We start from the raw sequence: 21,288 nt of genomic DNA, 5'->3' as shown, positions 1-21,288 counted from the left end.
AGGAAGGTTAGTTGGGGGCTGAGGCCCAGAGAAGGATGGACGCACCTAAGGAGGGACACAGGCGCCACAGGGTGAGCTGAGAGAAGCAAATGGCCTGGGGCACATTCCCTGTCATCTCAGGACACAGTCTATCCTCTTAACGTGAGTCAGTCTGTGTCCAACAAGAGGAGTCAATGTATTGTCCACGTGTCACTTAAAATCACTTTGGCCATCTTGCTAGGCAAAGTATCCCCCTGTGGAAAACACTGGCTCAATGAGCCAAACTGCTTGAAACCATTAAAGCAGCTGGTGGATGACGTCTGCTCCTCTGCGAAAGGCAGGCACCGCGGTCCAGCTTCTATCGCGCAGGCCCAGGAAGCAGCAGAGCCGCCGCTGCTAAACTAACACCCCTGCCTTTGTCGAACTTGCCTCAGGAACATGAGAAACATCACAGAAGCACTAACGTGTGCCCGAGTCTCACCTTGTGTAAGGAATATCCGGACTCAAAGATAATGGGTGGCAACAGGAGCAGGAAAAACATATTTGGACGAAACATTTCTTCTTCCTATAAATAAAAATTGGGTATTTTCAGAGACATGGAATTTGTATAGTTAAGAAATAAATTCATCGATGAAGAGTCAAAATAGTTATCCTCTCAGGGCTTGGCCCAGTGGAAATGCACAATGTTTAAATGACAAACACCAACCAGGAGAGATACACGCACATACACAAAATTAAACTGCATTTTAAAATGCAGGACAAGAGATTTTAAAAGGTGACCAGCAAAAGAAATAGCACAATGAATTGCTTCCAAACACAGTAATATGCTTTTTATTCCTTAGTAAGGACAAGAAAACTAATTTTAATATAGAAAATTTCAAACCAGATAGGATACTTTCAAAAATAAGCATACAAATTGGATTTCTCCAGGAAAAAGGCAATGGCAAGCCCTAAAAAAAAAAAAAAAAAAAAAAAATCCACTCAGAGGAGGAGTTAACCATACACATGGTTAAAATACCTCTGCCTTCTTTCTGCTTGTCAAGGACAATGCTTCTGTTTTCCTAAGTCTGACTGTGATGAAATAGTCTCCACTTGATACCCTTGCAAATTGGGATGTGGCTATAAAGAGAGCCCCTTACCACGTGTCTTAGTCTATTTTATGTTGCTATAAAGGAATGCCTGATGCTAGGTCATTTGCACAGGAAAAAGGTTTATTTGGCTCACAATTCTGCTGTCTTGAAAAGTTCAAGATTGGGTAACTTGGGACGGCCTCAGGCTGCTTCCACTCACGGTGGAAAGCTAAGGGGAGAGATCACATGGTGAGAAAGGAAGCAAGAGGGAGAGGGAAAGGCCGGGAGGTGCCAGAATCTTTTTAACAACCAGCTCTCAAGGGACCTAATAGAGTGAGAATTTACTCCCAAGGGCGGGGGCATTAATCTATTCATGAGAGATCTGCCCTTGACCCAAACATCTCCCATTAGGCCCCACCTCCAATATTGGGATGAGGTTTGCAAGGGAAAAACATCCAAACCACAGCACCATGCGTTCAGATTTGAATATTAAGTGCCATTATGAAAGGTATTCCTAGAATACAGCCATCTTTGGGGGGATGAAACAATGAGAATTTTATTTTCTACATTAATATATCTCTTTAGTTGTTGATAGAATTTGGGGAAAATATATATAGGTCCTCAAGCCCAAATGGCTACATGTAATACACAGTTTATTTAAAACTGCAAAATCGGTCCCTTTTTCATGTGAATATTTCCATGTCCCAATCTCGACAGTCCAATTTCTTATCAAAATTCCCATTCAAAAGAATGCCTAAATGTATTCTTACAAATGTACAGCTAAATTAAGACTAAAATAACATTCAAAAAAGGCTGAAAATAGAAGCACATGATGACTTCTGAAATGCCTTAGTAAGTCTTAAAATAACAGCATGTACAACAAGCTCCTGCCTCAGACTGGGGCTATATAGAAAGAAATGGGCTGAGCTGTACGTTTTGTGGGGCAATCTATTCTCAGGATCCCTGTAGTGGGACCACTGTACAAATCCTTTTGGAGTTTCAAAAACTAAACCCCCTGGGAAAAGGAAAACCCACCTGTAGTGGGGTTGGACAGTGTAGCCCATCCCCACCGGCCCCAGTTCATATCCACTAGGAACCTCAGAATGTGACCTCATTTGGAAGTAAGTCAAATCAAACAAAATATGTACACATCAAGATATATCCAGCCTAGGAAAGGTTTCCAGTCTGTGACTCTGCCCTAGAGGGACCCACTCTCAAGGTGGTTAAATTTAAGCAAATTGAAGGAAGGGACAAGACACCACATGCCCTGTGCTCCAGGGCAGCCTGCCCAGCCCCTTCCTCTGCTCTCTCTGCAGCTGAGGGAGTTCTATCAATGTTAGGAGCTCAATATACATTTTTTGAGAATGCATTTAATGCACAGAATATTTCATGACTATTATTTATAACAGTTTCAAATTGTGTTTTAGGTCAGACTATGAGCCTTGTTTTGCAAATTTTACAATCTATGGTTTCATAGACAAATTAACCTAGGAGCTACATCAAATTAAGATGTAGCTCCAATGTGATAAATTCTAGCCAGATAATTATTTGTTATTTTGAAATGAACCTTATTTCTCTTCACAAAATCAATTTTGTAACATTCTACTCAATATGAATGCTCAAGTTTAAATTGAAATTCGAGTTTCAATTAGTCCTCACACCCCAAAGTGATGCTCACACCCTAATAACCATTGTGTAAACACAAGGGGGCGTATTAATATATCAGCAAACTGAGGACAGCATGGTATGATGGAGGAATATTGCATATACCGGACAAGGAGGTCTAGACAGAAGACTCAACTCAGCCACTTTCTTTCTAGCTCTGACATAGATATGATCTAAGCTCTCTGAGTTCCACTTTCTTCACCTATAAAAACGAGTGGTGATAACACCTGGTCAATCTCCCTCACGTGGCTGTCATGAGGACAACACGAGCTAACACATATAAAGCACTCTGTAAGCTCTATAGTACTGGACAAATATATTTTATTGTCCTCAGCTGTCAGAATGAAACTGGGAGCAATAAACATCATTTAATGTTTAATGCTAATTAAAGTATTTTTCCCACCTAATAAAGTAGGATAGTCTAGGGTTATAAAAATGCAAATAACAACAAAAACATGACATTGAGTGCTCCCATGTTCACTTGAAACAGTGTGAGATTTATGCTTTTTGCAAAAACTCAGATATAAAGATATCAACCTAGATCCAATACAATGTTAAAAATTTAGGCCGGGCGCGGTAGCTCACGCCTGTAATCCTAGCACTCTGGGAGGTCGAGGCGGGTGGATCTTCTGAGCTCAGGAGTTCGAGACCAGCCTGAGCAAGAGCAAGACCCCGTCTCTACTAAAAAATAGAAAGAAATTATCTGGCCAACTAAAATATATATAGAAAAAATTAGCCGGGCATGGTGGCGCATGCCTGTAGTCCCAGCTACTCCGGAGGCTGAGGCAGTAGGATCGCTTAAGACCTGGAGTTTGAGGTTGCTGTGAGCTAGGCTGATGCCACGGCACTCACTCTAGCCCACGCCAATAAAGCGAGACTTTGTCTCAAAAAAAAAAAAAAGAAAATTTAATGGGAGAATATAAACAACTCCACTGAAAGTCAATTAATGATAAGAAAGCCAGCATAACCATCAATGTTCCTAAAATTAAGAACAACCAAAAATTGTGTTTATGTTAAAAACGAATAGTTGGGCAAACGTACCTTCCAATTTGCCAGCTTTTTAAACTCTATAATTTTTATAACTGCTCCCATGAGAATACCTAAAAGAGAAAACATAAAGTTTAACATAAATTTAAGATATGAGAAAGATTACTCAGGTTTATTATTCTAGAGAAACTGCATATTATTGTGTTTATAAATGGTTTTTATAGAGATCTGCAAATTTTACATCTGAAAACATAAGAATGGGAATTAGTATGAAGTTTTATGGGTCACATGAGTCTCTCACATTTGGATCTCAGCCAAACACACTATAACGAAGTCTACAAAGGTCTGAGAAGAAGAAAGAGCTTTACAAAGTAAGACCCACAGACACCATGGCTGGCATGGCAGATTTAATGCCTGGCACTTCTGCTACATCCACCCATTTTCAATGCGAGATAGCAGAGCGTTTCCAAGCTAAGTTGGCCCTATATTGTTTATTCCTCCCATTTTCAAAAAAGAATCCATGATCACTTTCTCAGACTCAGATGGCAGCTCTATGTCAAATATTTAGTTAGAGATAAAACCCAAATGCCAGAAATAACCTAAAGTAAAAGTTCTGTGAAATTCCTGGAAGAAAACAGACCATTTAAGTTGAGGCGTGTTTCTATAAAGTTGACAGGCTCATCATTCTCTCATAAAGCACCACCAAAAATAATTCCCAAAGAAACAGCATGGGTACAATTCACGATTGCTCTGCTACTCATTAGATAAATGACTCTTACCCACCCCCCATGGTTCATCAGAATCACCATGGCGGCTTTTTATAAATTAACGACACCAAGCAGAACTTGAGACCTACCAAATCACAATGTCTGGTAGGGGGTGACACAAAGCAAGCCTGCAGACAACTGCCACAGATACTTTAGGTTGTAGTAACACGAATTGCTGGAGGTGGTGGGGAGTGGGTAGTTTGAGAGGAAAAGAGGAGATAAGTTCATTTTAACTTTATGAAGCATTTTACTATTTGTATTATTATATATTAGTAAAACAATGATAAAATTATTTTGAAAAAGAGAAAGCGACCAAGACAAAACATAGCTGCGCTATAGGGCATCGACAAACACATTTTCAGAACAGTGCTTGTACATTCATTTGCTGAGGGGCACGAAGCCCGCATTCTAACCCCGCTCCTGCTAGAGTTTCCCAAGAGCTCCTTTTTTCTTATCTTTTCAAATTGTGTTTCACATTGTCTCTATCCTCTTAAAAAAAAAAAAAAATATATATATATATATATGTGTGTGTGTATGTGTGTGTATATATTTAACCATATAGTACTGGTGTGTATGTGTGTGTGTGTGCATATACATGCATGGCATGCCTTAGTGTATTTATATAAGACATGGTATTATAATGTATCGTTCTACTACTTGCTGTTTTGCTCAATGTTAAGTCTTAGTGATCTAGTCAGGGATTGTTAATAAATACATATAGATTTGCCTCATTCCTTTTAATAGCTCTAGAGCGTAGCATAAAAATGTCACAGAAACAGGATGTTGTGGCATGCGCCTGTAGTCCCAGCTACTCAGGAGGCTGAGGCAGGAGGATCACTTGAGCCCAGGAGTTCGGGGATGTAATTCACTATGATCGCATCTATGAATAGCCACCTTACTGCAGCCTGGGCAACACAGTGAGACTGTGTCACTCACATACACACACATTAACACACACACATACACACACACAAGAATACCAGCCAGGTACAGTGGCTCACGCCTGTAATCCTAGCACTCTGGGAGGCCAAGGTGGGAAGATCGCTTGAGGTCAGGAGTTTGAGAACAGCCTGAGCAAGAGTGAAACCCTATCTCTACTAAAAACAGTAAAAATTAGCCAGCATGGTGGTGCACACCTATAGTCCTAGCTACTTGGGAGGCTGAGGCAAGAGGATCACTTGATCCCAGGAGTTTGAGGTTGCTGTGAGCTAGGCTGACACCACGGCACTGTAGCCCGGGCAATAGAGTAAGACTCTTGTCTCAAAAAAAAAAAAAGCCACAAATTGAATAAATATTTCTTCAAAGAAGATACACAAATGGCTACCAAACACATGAACAGATGCTCAGCCTCATAAATCATTAGGGAAGTACAAATCAAAACCATAATGAGATATCACTCCACACCCACTAGGATGGCTATAATTAAACAAATGGAAAATAACAAGTGTTGGCAAGGACATAGAGAAATTGGAACCCTCACACATTGCTGATGGGAATGTAAAATGGTGCAACCGCTGTGGAAAACAGTTTGGCAATTCCTCAAAAGTTAAGTAGAGTTACCATATGACCCAGCAAATCCACCCAAGAGAATTAAAAACATATGTTCATGTAAAAACTTGCACACAGATGTTCATAACAGCATTATTTGTAGCAGTCAAAAGGTGGAAACAACTGAAGAGTCCATCAGCTAATGAATGAACAAATGTGATATATCCACACAATGTAGTATTATTCAGCAACAAAAGAAAGGAAGTACTGATACATGCTGCAACATGGATACATTTTGAAAATATGCCATGTGAAAGAAGCCAGATACAAGATACCATATATTTTACCATTCCATTTATATTAAATGTCCAGAATAGACAAATCTATAGAGACAGAAATGGTTGTTTAGGGGTAAGGAGGAGAGGTTTGGGGATGACAGCTAAAGGGTATGAGTTTTCTTTCTGGGATGATAAAAATATTCTAAAATTGATTGTGGTGATGGTTGTATAACTCTGTGAATATACTGAAAACCATTGACTTATACATTTAAAACAGTGAATCACGTGGTAAATGAATTATATCTCAATAAAGCTGTTGCCAAAAATAAGCACCACACATTGTATGATTCCATTGATATGAAACGTCCAGAACAGGCAAATTCATAGAGACAGAAAGTAGATTAGTAGTTTCCAGGGGATGGGGCGACAGTAGGGTACAGAATGGCGAGTGACTGCTAATGGGTGTGGGGTTTCTTTTGAGGGTGATGAAAATGTTCTGGAATTAGAGGTGATAGTCACACAAACCTGTGAATATACTAAAAACCACTGAATTGTATACTTTAAAATGGTGGTTTATGATACGTGAATTATATTTCAATTTTTTTAAAAGTTACAATCTTTTTAACCATTCCCCCACTGGCAGCTGTCTCCAACTGCTTGCTACTAACAGTGCTGCTGCAATGAGCATGCTTATATGTGCCATTCTGTGTAAAGAGTATTTTTCTAGGGCAGATCCGGAGACTATGAATGGCTGGATTACAAAGCATGAGCATTTTTATCTTTGAAAATGTTGCCAAATTATCCTCCAAAGTGGTTGTACCGAGTTACACTTTCGCAAGAAAGCGTCCCACATCCTCACCAGCACTGGGTAATGATCAGATGTTAACATTTCTGCCAATATCATGGGCAAGAAATTGTACTTTAAGTTTTCAGTTTGTATTTGATTCAATTTGCATTCAGTAATCATCCTGATTACTAGGGAGGCTGAACCTCTTTCCATGGTTTCAGATTTCATTTTTAAACCTAGTGTTTTTCTGCTCTACTAAAACCTCAACTTTCTTTTTCCCTTGTAAATGTATGACAAACTTTATTAATTTAGAAGACCGGGAAGGAGACGGAAGGGGAGGGATATACCAAACCTCAGTACCATGATTAATACTTTCATAATTATACGTGAAGCAGTTATATTTGAAAATCAGTAATTATTCTATTGCCCAAGTCTGTGTATATTTTATTACTTATGAGGTGCCAGGAAGCTTTGTAAAATACAATGTGATTTTATTATTACTACTTCAGTAATCCTTTTGGGACTGGTCCTCAGACTAACTATGGCGCAGCATTAAGTTGGCAAACTACTACTTTATCTCTTGAGATCAAGGCTTAAAGGTAGGTCAAAATCAGTTGAAGGTAGGGGAAATTAATTTATATCACACAACTGGCCACCAGATGGAAATAATGCTCTAGATACAATTTTGTATGTTCCTATTAGCAAAAAGAATTGGAGTGTGTACTCTAAGTTATACAAATTTTTATTTATTTTTAATTATATGAAAGTGCTACTGTTTAATATATTTTAAATTAACACAAAAAATAGAAATTGTAAAAGAGTGAGATTAAAAATAAATAGAAGCACAAGTTGTACAATTTTCTTTTGCTCCCAGTTGATCTTTGTACACACACCCCGTCAGGGACACCGCTAGATGCACTGAGAGCATCAGGAGCAATTAATGATTATTTGTTGAGCCCCTTCTCCCAGGATTTGTCACTTTAAATTATTTCTAATCCTCAAGAGAGCGCTGCAGGTACGAAGCCTTAGAGAGTTTAAGTAGCTTTTCTTGAACTCCTGGCCTCACGCAATCCTCCTGCCTCAGCCTCCCAAAGTGCTAGGATTACAGGCGTGAGCCACTGAGCCGGCTTCAGTAGCTTTCTGAGGGCTCAGGGCCAACAAGTGATGCTGGCCTGCTGGCTCCTGGGTGCATCCTGCCAGCTCCCAGTTCTGAACACACAGGAGATGGCACTGCTGTGGTCCATCTGCACCACCGCTACGAACCGCTACTGCTCACTCTCTAGAGTGCGCCGTGCACTACCATCATCACCATAAAACGTGAGTATTCCTCAACATTAGGGTTATATGAAAAATGCTTAATATGTATTAATAAGCAGGTTAAAAAACAGTAAATAGAACACAATCCTAGTTCCCTAAAAAATATATATGTGCACATATATTTTTATTTGCACTGTGCTAAAAATACACATATCGATACTGTGTGCCGGGCACTCTGCTAACGTGTAAAATATAAATTACCTCAGCTCATTCTCTACCCTAACAAGGTATAATAATAAACGATAATAACACAGATGATAATATTAATAGCAGCAGCTAACACTTATTGATTACTTTCCCGATAGGCATTACACTAAGTGATTTCCACACATCACCCTGTGTAATGTCTGCAATCCTATGAAGTGAAGGTAGTGTCACCTGCGTTTTATAAGGAAATTGAGGCTAAGGCCCAGCATCACTAGTAATTAGCAGATCCAGAATCTCTTTAAAAATAAATCATGCTATTTTTATTTGATTATGTAACAGACGTATATGGTACAAAATGAAAAAGGTGCAAAAGAGTATAAAAAGGTATACAGTGAAGATAAGTCTCCCTCCCACTCCTGTTTCCTTCTTTCCATCCCAGAGGCTACCAGTGTTACCAGGTTCTTGGTGACACTGTACATTTCTTCTGAGAGTGTCTGTACATTTATAATCATATACATACATATGCATGTACATATCAATTTTTAAGACTAATGTTAGTGTAGGATTCACATTCTTCTGATTTTTTTCTTTCTTTCTTTCTTTTTTTTTTTTTGAGACAAGGACTCACTCTGCTGCCCAGGCACAAAGTACAGTTGAGTGATCATAGCTCACTGTAGTCTCAAACTCCTGGGCTCAGGCAATTCTCCTGCCTCAGTCTTTCCAATGGAAAACCACAATGTTACTCAATTTCCAGATCTGAGCAGTTCTTGGACCCAGAATCCATGGATTAAAGGAAAAGCCTGGTCCACAAGGAAGGTAATACCACAGCAAGCATCGGCAGGACTGACTGCCCACTCCTTCCCCAAGGAGATCTACAGCCATTCAGTCAGATAACTACTACACATCGCAGGGAAAGAAGCATACCCAGGTCTTTCAAAGGCTGTCAGACGCAGGGTCCAGCTTGACAGGGATCCCAGAGCACCACCACGGCTCCCCTCTTAGACGAGGGTCACGTGAGGTCCAATAATAAGCGAAGGCCTAGCACAGGTTGGTCAAATAGTGGCTCATTTCTCAATTCATCTACTCGGTGGTGGTTTCCTCAGTTCTGGGGCATACTTAGCAGTTAGCAGAACTGTCACATTAGTTCCTTGACCTATAGAGAGCTAATGTAGTAGAAAAGGTCAAGTAGAAGTGCCTAAAACTGTCCCCTACCATCTCTGGCCAAAGTAGTGAATAAAAAACAATACAGCATCCCAGAGAGAATGGCAGAGGTTACTGCCGTCCTCAAATACTCAAAGAATGCAAGGATCGTGGTCCCCATTTAATAAACTGGTCTTACCCCTGCAAAAGCTGGACGGGTCATGGCAGAAGACAGCAGACTAACACAAACTTAGCCAAGCGGTTACTCCAAACTGTAGCTGCTGTGTTGCTATACACAACAAAGGATACTGGACAATACAATTACGGGTATTTCATTTGCATTCCTTACAAATTTTAGCCCAAAATATATAATCAGTGAATCAGCACTATAGGGCCAGTAAAAATAAATATGTGAACTCAACTAATAAACAGAAAGAATAGAAAAAAGGAATGAACACAAAAAATGACATAAACTTAAATTAGACATCAAGTTATCTAATACATGCTTTGGAAGAAAATGAAGCATGATAAAAATAGTTGAAGCTGTCAATGAACAGGAGTTTTCATTTTTATATATACAGTAGTTGTTTATACCAAAAAATTACTTTTAAGAAGACCCAAACTACAGAATTCCATAAAATATAGAAAGTATCCTGAAAGCTTTGAATAAGGGCCAAAGAAATGTGTTTAGTTTAGAACTTCAGGTTGATGCCATGTTTTTTTGTTTGTTTGGTTTTTTCTTTTTTGAGACAGAGTCTCACTCTCTTGCCTAGGCTAGAGTGCTGTGGCGTCAGCCTAGCTCACAGCAACCTCAAACTCCTGGGCTCAAGCAATCCTCCTGCCTCAGCCTCTCGGGTAGCTGGGACTACAGGCACACGCCTCCATGCCCGGCTAATTTTTTCTATTTTTAGTTGTTTGGCTAATTTCTTTCTATTTTTAGTAGAGACAGGGTCTTGCTCTTGCTCAGGCTGGGATACCATGTTTTTATAAAGAATGAAATAAAGCTAGATAGACACTCATTTAAAAATACTATAAAGTAGAAGGAAGAAAAATGTGCTTTTGGAGTTGCAAATGATCCTTTTCTATATGAATTTCTTAGGAACTCTGAGCACTTAACCATAAAGAAAAAGGCCAATAGTGTCTCTAAATGACTGCAGCCCAACTTCCAGCTAGAAGAGGTAGCCTGGGAAAATTTACCCCTTAAAGAATGAAAATCCTACTTTCTCTTGTAGCTTCATCTGGATTCTTTTTTGGCATAAAAGTTGGAAGCTCTTGAAATGGTGGATATCTCCAGATTTTGTTATACTTTGCTCCAGCTGGAGAAAAAAGTTTTCCTTCAATTTTATAGTTTTATGAAATACAGAACTATTTTGATAGCTTTGTCAGCATTTGCAAATTCCAACCAAATGTCCTCTAATATAATAACAAAAATACTTTCTGGACCCCAGTACTCTTTCCCTGGAAGTGCTCTCAGGTTTCTAATCACCTGAGTTAGCAAATAAGTATTAAAAGCAAGACTCGGCCGGGCATGGTGGCTCACACCTGTAATCCTAGCACTCTGGGAGGCCGAGGCGGGTGGATCGCTTGAACTCAGGAGTTCAAGACCAGCCTGAGCAAGAGCGAGACCCCATCTCTACTAAAAATAGAAAGAAATTAGCCAAACAACTAAAAATAGAAAAAATTAGCCGGGCATGGTGGTGCATGCCTGTAGTCCCAGCTACCCAGGAGGCTGAGGCAGGAGGACTGCTTGAGCCCAGGAGTTTGAGGTTGCTGTGAGCTAGGCTGACGCCATGGCACTCTAGCCTAGGCAAGAGAGTGAGACTCTATCTCAAAAAAAAAAAAGCAAGACTCACTTTCCATCACCTCTCCCAAGACCTAGCTATACAGGTTACAACTGTTTCTGCAGCATCAATGAAGACATGAACCTTGTGGACAGAGAGCTCTGGCTGACTCCCAACACCATTCCACCCACCCCCAATTCTGATATGGCCACGTGGTCAGAGTTCATCCTGCAACTTCTGGTGCCACAGAGAAGAGGAGGGCCTCTTTCCCACTGCAATTGCGGCTCTAAGGGCTTACCACACAAGGAGAGCCTACCTGGGAATAGAGCCAAAGAAAAGGGAAGCACTGTTGAGAAATGGAGAACTGGGTCCAGGAGACTTGACCCAACTAAGGCTAAAGCTGGCACTACCTTAAACAATAGATGTTTACTTTCTCATAAAAAACGCAGCACTGAAAAAGGCAGCTCCAGGGCTATCAATTCAACAAAACAACAATGCAATCAAAAATCTTGGCTTCCCATCTGTCCCCTTGGCAATCCTTAGCATTCCGGCTTCTGTCTTTGAGCCTTAGTGGTTGCAAAATGGCTACCAGTGCTCCAAGCATCACACCCTCATTCGGCAGCATCAAAGGAAGAAAGGAGAAATTTCTCATTTCTATCATACAGGAAAACATTTTCCAGGACTCATGGCCCCAGCAGACTTTCCCTTGGTGTCACTGGCCAGAACACCATCTCGCTGTCCCCACCCCCTCAACCAATCACAGGCAAAGGACAGTGGAACTACAGAATGGCAAGAGCCAACCTTAACTTGGAGGGACTTCCTTCAGTGCACTGTGGCAACACACCTAGCCCAAGTTAGGGTTCTATTTTCAAGGAAAAAGAGGGAAATGACTCTTGGGGAGGCAACCAAGGGTACTGGGCTTGTATTAGGCTGTAAGTCCTAATACAAGCACTGGTGTTCAGTGAGCTGCAGTTACCCAAACAGTCAAGAGACAGTGAAGAACTTAACATTGCAAATCAAATTATAAGAACTATGCTTTTAATTTTCATGTGTACAATACCTAAATACATACCAACTATAATTTTCATTCTTAAGAAACTATGAAACTTCAAATTCCTTGAAGTGGTTGGTTTTTCAAGCCTTTACTGAATGTTCCAGAATAATGGATATTAGCTGTGTAGCTTATTTTCATGCCTAATAGCAGAATGGAATGTTAATGAGCAAACCTCCCATTTCTTAGAGCTCTAAGACTATCTTGTTAGCTAAGGCTATTAGACTCTGCCAAGATACACAGCTAAAGAACCTGCTAAAAAGTGACCAGAAACTCTTTGAGTAAAACTGGTTTTCAACTCTGTACTGAAGATCAGTAATACCCAGTGGTGCCTGTTCCTTAAAATATGGCATCACCTGGAGGTTTTGAGGCCTAAGAGAGACGGCAATGTGAAAGTTCATAGGGTAGAATCTGGAACTTAGTAGTACTGTGAAGTGCAGGGAAATCATAGGAGAGTCTGAGCCAGGATAGTAGGAACTCAGGTGGTGATGGGGGGGGGAAGGGGACGCTAGGGGACAGAGTCTGAATGTCCATTTCCAAAGCTAACCTAAGCCATAGCTACACTGTGAAAGAATCACTACTCTACTAAACAAAATCTACAAGGCAAAGAAAATGAACTTATAAAGCATCAGTGGTAATCAGGAAAAATTAAATACATCAGTAGGCAAGTGGAAACTAGTAAAAGTAATAACTATAATATAATAAACTGATTAAAGCTTTGGCCAACCTTAGTAAAACTTCATTTACTATGCCTTAAGCATCCCACCCACATTTTAGCCTTGAATTTAAGATTTACTGACATGTCCTTGCTTCTTTTTTTGCTAACTACTTCAGTGAACTTGCATGTATGTTCACAACAGTTATTACACTGATTCCTTCACTCCAACTAGAAGCTAATTATCTTAACAGTTAATTGCCACAAGAAACAAAAGAAAAATACAAGTGAAATGGAATGCTCTCTGAAGACTTTCAATCTGACTGACGTTAAGTGAGCCATTTCTCCTTCCTAAACTGTAAGAGTCCCTTCTGCCTATAAAATTTAGTGAGTCTATGAATTAAGTGTCAATTACTTGCCTTAGTTGAATTAGATGTCAGCCTAGCCTCACAGCACACAGAGGTCAATGTGCCCCAAGTAGAAGGGCCTAGAAAAAGGACCTACGAGCTGTACAGATGGGCTTTTACATGACCTTTAGGAGGTCACCACCCTTCTCGAGTCTCAGTGTCCTTATCTGTAAATTGGTGCCATAACATCCTTGTGGCAGGATTAAGTAGGATCAGGTACGTAATGTGTGTCTTGTGGCTCCTGGCACTAAAGAGGCACTCAAAAGTGGTAGTTATTTTTACCGCTTTTATTATGGGATCACCAATAAGCACTTACCTAAAGAAACAACAGCAACGCTCTCTGGCAAGAAATGTAATCTGTATCGGATCAGTAAATGCACCAATATGATGCAGATAGCTGTGAGAAAAAAACAAGACAGTGTTAAAAAGAAAAAAAGCCCAATTTTGAATGATAAACACTAAGTTCAAGGCATTGGTTATTTCTGGGGAGCTATCAGGAAAATGGACAGTTGGCAACGACACAGTGAACTTCAGTTGTATTTTTATTTATTTATTTATTTATTTTTGGAACAGAGTCTCACTCTGCTGCCCTGGCTACAGTACAGTGATGTCATCATAGCTCACAGCAACCTTAAACTCCTGGGCTCAAGTGATTCTCCTGCCTCAGCCTCCAGAGTAGCTGGGACTACAGGCCATCACCACCACACCCGGCTAATTGTTTCTATTGTTAGTAGAAATGAGTCCCGCCCTTGCTCAGGTTGGTCTTGAACTCCTGAACTCAGATCCTCCTGCCTTGCCTTGGCCTCCTAGAGCACAAGGATTACAGGCATGATCCGCTGTGCCTGGCCTTCAGTTATACTTTTAATGTCTTATTTTTTACCCTGGAGATAGACTAACAGTGTTTACCATACATTCTCTGTGTGTTTTTGTATGCCTAAACTAGTTCATTTTCCAGTAGTTACTGGAAGAGCGACAGAAATCTAAGTTTTTTTGGTCTTTTTGGAGACAGAGTCTCACTCCTTTGCCCTGGCTACAGTGCCGTGGCGTCAGCCTAGCTCACAGCAACCTCAAACTCCTGGGCTTAAGCAATCCTTCTGCCAGCCTGCTGAAGACCAGCCTGAGCAAGAGTGAGACCCCATCTCTACTAAAAAAATAGAAAGAAATCATCTGGACAACTAAAAATATATATAGAAAAAATTAGCCGGGCATGGTGGTACATGCCTGTAGTCCCAGCTACTCTGGAGGCTGAGGCAGGAGGATTGCTCGAGCCCAGGAGTTTGAGGTTGCTGTGAGCTAGGCTGACGCCATGGCACTTTAGCCTGGGCAACAGAGTGAGACTCTGTCTCAAAAAAAAAAAAAAATCTGATCAGGTGAAAATGAAACCCACCTAACATTATTGTGACTCTAGAGTCTAGTTTTATAATCTGTTTGAAGAGAAGATGATCCAAGAGAAAAAACAGCACTATTAAATACAGTTCAGCCCTTTCTGGCCCCAAAGATACAACACTGGACAGGATTTTGTCTAGTTTTAAAAGCACATTATAGAAACCTGTTTTGTGGTCTCTGGCACAGCTAATCTTAAATGTTCCAAATCCTGAAAGTTATTTTGAAAGTCTTACTTATTATACTTTTCAACCTCCCTTTAAAAAAGTGATTACAAGACTTTCTTCCAGGCCTGTCTTTTACATTCTTTAACATACCAAGCTGACAACAATGTAAATAGATTAATATGCCTTAATCCTGAAGGAAGACTTCAGCTATTAAAGATTTCTTAAGAACTGCTTTTCTTCTTTGTATTCAACAGCTATAACAAAAGAAAATGGAAAAAAAACAAAAAAGAATCCTTGATTGTTGAAGTAATCCCCCCAAAACAGAATTCAACTACATTTATAGGGTAAAAAAATGACCAGGGTGTATGAAATCTATATGGGACATTGTACACTTCTGGTATGTGTACTTTTTCAGTATTCAGTTTAAAGGTTTCTAAAACTCTATAAAAGGCAATGATGAGTCCTAGGATTCCAAATAAAATCACTACATTGTTAAAATTCTTTAACCACTTACCAGAGTCTGAATATAAACGTGAAAGAAGTTATTCTTTTCCTCAAAAAACAGTCCTAATAGACATCAGAGAAATGATAAAAACCCAGTTCCACCTTTCAAACTTCTGAAAAGATCTAATCTCATTAGAAATATTACTTTGGTATCATTAAAGAAAAGCAGAAAATGTAAATGTGCCAACTTCACTTTCAAACAAGAGTTTGGACTTGGGTCAAACTCTAAGCTATTTCTTCCTTAGTCAGCTAATCAAAAACGGTTGTGTAGTTTCAGCTGGATTTCTTTTGTCTAAAACAGTTGTCTACTGTCTGTTGCCTCTGGGAGGTATTTCAGCTTTTGTCTTTTATCTAAACCTCTTGAGTGATGTCTTGAAACCTGGATATCACTCTAGTCTCCCAAGTATGTCAATCATGTGACCTCTCTGGGTCTAAATTTCCTCACCCATTAAAGGAGGAGATTGAATAAAATGAGATTTTCAGTTTTAGAGTTAATCCATTTAAACAAAAATATTACATAACAGTGCAGGTGATGCACAGATATGGCAAAAGCCATGAGCACAGTTAATGAGAATGATAGAGGTTGAAGAAAACAGGGCACTGGGGCTCTTTTTTACTCAGCAGCAAAACCTTTAACTAAATAAAATTTTACATGGAAGCTAATAAATAGACAAAACGCTGCTCATGGCCCGGCACAGTGGCTCATGCCTGTAATCCTAGCACTTTGGGAGGCCAAAGCAGGAGGATTGCTCGAGGCCAGGAGTTCAAAACCAGCTTGAACAAGAGCAAGACCCCAACTCTATTAAAAAATAGAAAAATTAGCCAAGTGTGGTGGCGCAAGCCTGCAGTGCCAGCTACTCAGGAGGCCAAGGCAGGAGGATCACTTGAGCTCAGAAGTTTGAGGCTGCAGTGAGCTACAAAGCGTCCATTGCACTCCAGCCTGGGTGACAGAGTAAGACCTTGTTTAAAAAATTAAAAAAAATGCTGCTCTGGCTGAAGCTAGGCTCAGGAGGTTGGACACCTTCCCATTTGACTCCCCCTACCTCCTGCCACCCCCCCCCCCCCACACACAGCCTGTATGACCAGAATTTGAAATCCACTAAATTAGATGATCAAGATTCTTCCTAGGTCAAAAATTCTTTAGTTCTTTCTTTCAAAGGCATCTAAGATATTACATTAAGACCTTGTCAGAATTGCTAAGTGACATGATTTTATAAAAAGAAAAAAAAAAAAAGGAAGTATCCTGCTGGGACGTTATGAACTGATCATTTTCTCTCAGTGTTTGAAGTGAAAACCAGATGGGAGAAAGACTAGAGAAAGTAAACAGGAACGAGAGGGTTGAGCACACAGACACTCAAGAAGGCAGAGGACGGCAGCCAACGGCGTCTCATATTCACCCAGGACGAGGAGGCTGAAGAAGATGGTCATGCCGCTTGACTGCTCCTCTTGCTGCGCCTGCTCCCCCGTCTGCACGGGGAGGATGGGCTTGGCAGGGGTCGGCAGCACCAGCTTCGTCGTGACAACCAGGGTGGTGTGGAGGGTGACGTTGAAACCCTCATGAGTTGTATTGGGGAACCTACTAGAGGACATAAAAAGCAGCAGAATTAGATAAAGAGAAAAAGGGCCCAAAGTATCAACACACACACACCTTAAACCAGAAAGGGAAGCTGGGAAAGAACTGTATAGGATTTGAAAGTCTTGCAACTGACAAGCGGGCCCTCGGAGAGACACTGATGAAGAAAAGCCCTGCCTGCACAGCACAGGGGTGCCAGGGGCCTCAGGTGCTTTTGAATACAGTCACTTAGAGGACAGGGACAAGGGGGAATCAGGGCTGGTGTAGAAACAAAATGCTGCCTGCTCTCTGACATTTAAAGGGACATTTAAAGGGAGGCAAACTGAAGTCTTATCATGTGTCAGGGCCTGACACTGTTTACTTAGCACCTTTATTTCTCCATTTACATTCTTTTCCTTAGATTATTTCCTGAAGATAAAGAAGCCCCCTGAATTTACCCAGTTGTTGATGTGCTCGGAATGCCCTACCTTCTCAAATTTCAAAAGGCTTGAATTCTACCTCCTCTGTAATATCCCACCACACCCCAATTTACCGACCCCACTGCTTCTGTTCCCAGAGCTCTCTCCTCATATTGTGTTTGGACTGTGAACTAGTGCAATATTGATACAATAATAATCGTAAGTGTGATTCTAGTGTGATTCTAACAGTTCATATTTATTGAGCACTGCTTCATTCCAGGCACCAGGTTTACACACCACCTCTTAATGAATAGGCATAACATGCTGGAGGTGGGTACTATTACTTTTCTTTTCTTTAACCATGAATAATTCAGGCTCAGAGAGGTTGCATAATTTGGCCAACATCTCAGTCAGTGGCAGAATTAAGCTTCAAATTCAAACTTCAAATCACTGGGCCATACCATCTCCTTTGCTTTGTGTTGCTGAGGCCCAGTTTAGTGTTTGGGACAAGGCAGATGCTCAATAAATAAGGTGACTACATGAAATGACGCCCTCCCCCCAACCAAACCTGGCTGGCCAAGAAACATCTGAAATATCATCAAGTGAGGGAGTCCAGGATCAATCAAAGGGTTCCTTGTTAATCTTCACTCATTCCACAAACAGGGATAGGTCATCTATAACATGTAACAGACTGCTCTGCAGGTGTGTAAATGGACGTAGCCGTCCTTGCCCCGAAGTACCTGGAGGACACAAACCCCCTCCCATTCTCACTTTGTACAGGTAGCCCCCCCCTGCTCGCTACAACAATCCCGCCTTTCCCTTTGTCGCTCAGAAGCACTAAACCCTTTCTTGACTCAGGCCTTTGGAACTTCATGTTACCTCTTCTATCCCTCCATCAGGTCATCCTGAGTAGCCTTCCCCACCCTAACACTACTCCATTTCCTTTAGAGCACTTATCTGAAACCACTTTGTCTATTTATGGTCTTCTTTTCCCGCTAGAATGGAAGCTCTCTGACAGGGGCTCCTGGTTGGCCTCCTTTACTACCATGTGCCCAGGGCCTGAAATTGACTAGACGGCCAACAGTTAATGAATGAATGAAACTTAGTGGAGAAACAGACATGAAAACTGATCATTACGACGCAGGAGGCAAGTGGCTAAGTAGGGGGTGGGTGTGGGGGACCCGGACGACTTCCTGAAATAGGCGGATGAACGCGCTCAGTAACAATCAGATGACCGAAGACTGGGAAAATGAAATATGGGTTGCAATTTCCGCAAGACGTCTCTCCGGGCCTGCGCTGGGCGGCCGGCCGATCCCAGCTCGAGGGAACGACCTCAAGGAGAATGCTGGGCCCGCCCGGGCCCAGGCCCGCCCATGCCGCCCTCCTCGTAAGCACCGGCATCGTCAGTCCTGGCCAACTGGCACAAGGAGCTCCGCCTTCCGGGGCCGGAGGGCGGCTTGAGGCGCTCGCTGTCACCCGCCGGGGCCCAGCCCTGCCGCTTCCGCCGCCCCGGAAAAAGCCCACTCACTCCTCTTCCGCCATCTTCTCCCCCATCCTGCGGAGCCTCCAAGACCACCGAGTTCGGAGCCGCGGGACTAGCAGGGCCCGCTCTTGCTTCCGGCTTCCGCTGGAGGGGCGGGGTGCGCGGGCGGCTGGGCGCGTGGGGGGCGGGGCCTCGGCCGCGAGAGGGCGGCCCTCTGTCTCTTCGTCTCAGTGGCCCGAGGGTGGGAGGAGGCGTGTGGGAGGACCCACCCCCGCTCTAGGGTGACTTTCAGGATGTGTGTCCGGCTTTGGCCACATGATCTTCTGGCCCCCAAAAGATTCTGGCTTTTCCCTACCACAGGGCGGGAACGTTTTGGGGAAACTCCTGTGTGGTCACTGTGACTCACCCTGAGGACAAGCACCCTTCACCCAGTGCCCACTCCGCTAAGGGTTGGGAAGGAAGGATGCCCCACTATGCAGAGGGACTCCAGGGGGAACACTTCCTCAGTCTGAGCCTCAGTTTCCCTCAGCTGTAGAGAGGAGTAACCCCTTTGGACTTTGCAGGACTGTTCAGTATGCCATCTGTAAACATTTACTGAGTTCGAACTGCATGCCTAGCATTAAAATAGATGCTGATCTAGGGATAGATTATTTGTTAATTTGTTCATTGATTCAACAAATATTTAATAGATGTCTTCTATGTGCCTGGTGTTGGGGATACCAGAAGGAACAAGGTGAGGTTGGAGGGCTGAGAGGGACCCCACAAGGAGGGCCAGAACCTCACTGTAAGGCCTTTGGATCGGATGTACCTCCCCTGCTGCTACCTGCCTTCCTGATCCAAGCCACCGTATCTCACCTGGATAGTCTAGTTGCTGCAGTCCCTGATTAGTCTCTGACTCTACAGTTGTTCCTGATGGTCTTCCACACACACTGTGATCCTTTAAAACTCCAGTCACTCCTCTACTCAGAACCTCCAGTGGCTTCCAATCTCCATCAGAGAAAAAAACCTTGGAGAACCTACAGGATTCACACCGCCCCCCTTTTCCTCCTTGGCTCCCCCTCACCCCCTCACTTTCCAATATCATCACAGTGGCTTCCTGTTGTGCCCAAAATACACCAGGAACATTTCCACCTTTGCACTCGCTGATTCTTTGTCTAGAATGCTTTCTTCCTAGGTAGCCTGATTCTCTGTCTAGAATGCTTTCCTCCTAGGTAGCCGTTTGGCTCCCCCTTTCCCACTTTTGTTTAACCCTTTTGTTTTAAGGCTTTTGTTTAAGGCTTTTATTTAACCCTTACCTTGTGTGTTAGGCCTCTGAGACCATCCTACTTAAAATCCAAGGCCACCTTCCCTGAATTATTTTTCCACTTGACACCTAACATATTTGTTTGTTGTCTACTCCCTCCACGAGAATGGAAACCTCATGAATGCAGAGATTTTTTATATTGTTTTCCATTTTATCTCCAATGCCTAGAACAGAACCTGACCCATAGTAGACACACAATAAGTAATTGTTGAATAAATAAATAAATGTGTTTGTTAATGGTAGGTGTGTTAGGAAGTCATAGAAGGGTTTTGGATTGAGAAGTGACATGAGCTTTGGTGCTTGTGGACAGTTGCCTGGGGGTGGGAGGGTGAGGGTAGAAGCCCCGAGACCAGCTAGGAAGTCTTTGCAATAATCCAGGCAAGAGCTGGTGGCAGTTTGGATGAAGGTGATACCCTGGAAGTAGCAGGGAGGGTTGGACTCTGGGTGCATATTGAAAGCAGGGTTTGCTGATGGACTATGGCATATAAGAGAGGGGTCAAGGATAATATCATGGCTTTGGCCCTGAAGAATTGGGTGGAGAAGAGATCTGTCTGGTTCAAACTTTTTTCTTTTAATTTCAAAGTATTATGGGTATACACACGTTTTTGGTTACATGTATTGCTCTTGTAATGCTCCAGTCAGGGTTAAAAGTGTGCCCATCACCCAGATAGTGTTCATTGTACCTGTCCTCCAAAACCTCTTAGAACTGTTGTCAAAGCTGAGAGAATGTCATTAGGATCTGCTAATGTTTACTGAGTCCTTCCTGTAGGTGTGGCATTGGTCTATTATTTCCTTAATTCCTTACATATCTTTGAGGCAGATGCTGTCATTATCCATAAACTGAAGCACAAAGAAGTCAAGCCACTTGCCTGCTGTCACACAGCTAGCAAATGATGAAGCTGGGATTCAAACACAGTGTCTGCATTTTTAACCAGTAGCCCCGTTGCCCTCCACTGCC

At 42.0% G+C, this 21,288-nt stretch overlaps 1 protein-coding gene across 3 annotated transcripts in view; it reads right to left on the bottom strand.

Annotated features, from left to right (window-relative positions):
* The window catches only part of SLC9A8 (solute carrier family 9 member A8), a 64,150-nt gene extending 44,869 nt beyond the window's left edge, over positions 1–19,281 (bottom strand). The window contains exons 1-5 of one of the 3 annotated variants that reach the window (XM_045529248.1): positions 19,073–19,281; positions 16,971–17,152; positions 13,836–13,916; positions 3,756–3,814; positions 461–544 (exon numbers count right to left, since the gene is read on the bottom strand). In XM_045529248.1, coding sequence (XP_045385204.1) covers positions 461–544; positions 3,756–3,814; positions 13,836–13,916; positions 16,971–17,152; positions 19,073–19,098 — 432 coding nt within the window. In that variant the 5' untranslated portion in view covers positions 19,099–19,281. Of the gene's footprint in view, positions 1–460; positions 545–3,755; positions 3,815–4,557; positions 4,607–13,835; positions 13,917–16,970; positions 17,153–19,072 lie in introns of those variants that run through there. The other 2 variants (XM_045529249.1, XM_045529250.1) reach the window with 2 other exon arrangements.
* Positions 19,282–21,288: the final 2,007 nt, after the last annotated feature.

This window comes from Lemur catta, chromosome 17 (genome assembly GCF_020740605.2).
Source record: "Lemur catta isolate mLemCat1 chromosome 17, mLemCat1.pri, whole genome shotgun sequence".
In the NCBI taxonomy this organism is placed as follows: Eukaryota; Metazoa; Chordata; class Mammalia; order Primates; family Lemuridae; genus Lemur; species Lemur catta.
The sequence above is the reverse complement of the archived record's forward strand: the minus strand, read 5'-3'. Positions and strand labels throughout refer to the sequence as shown.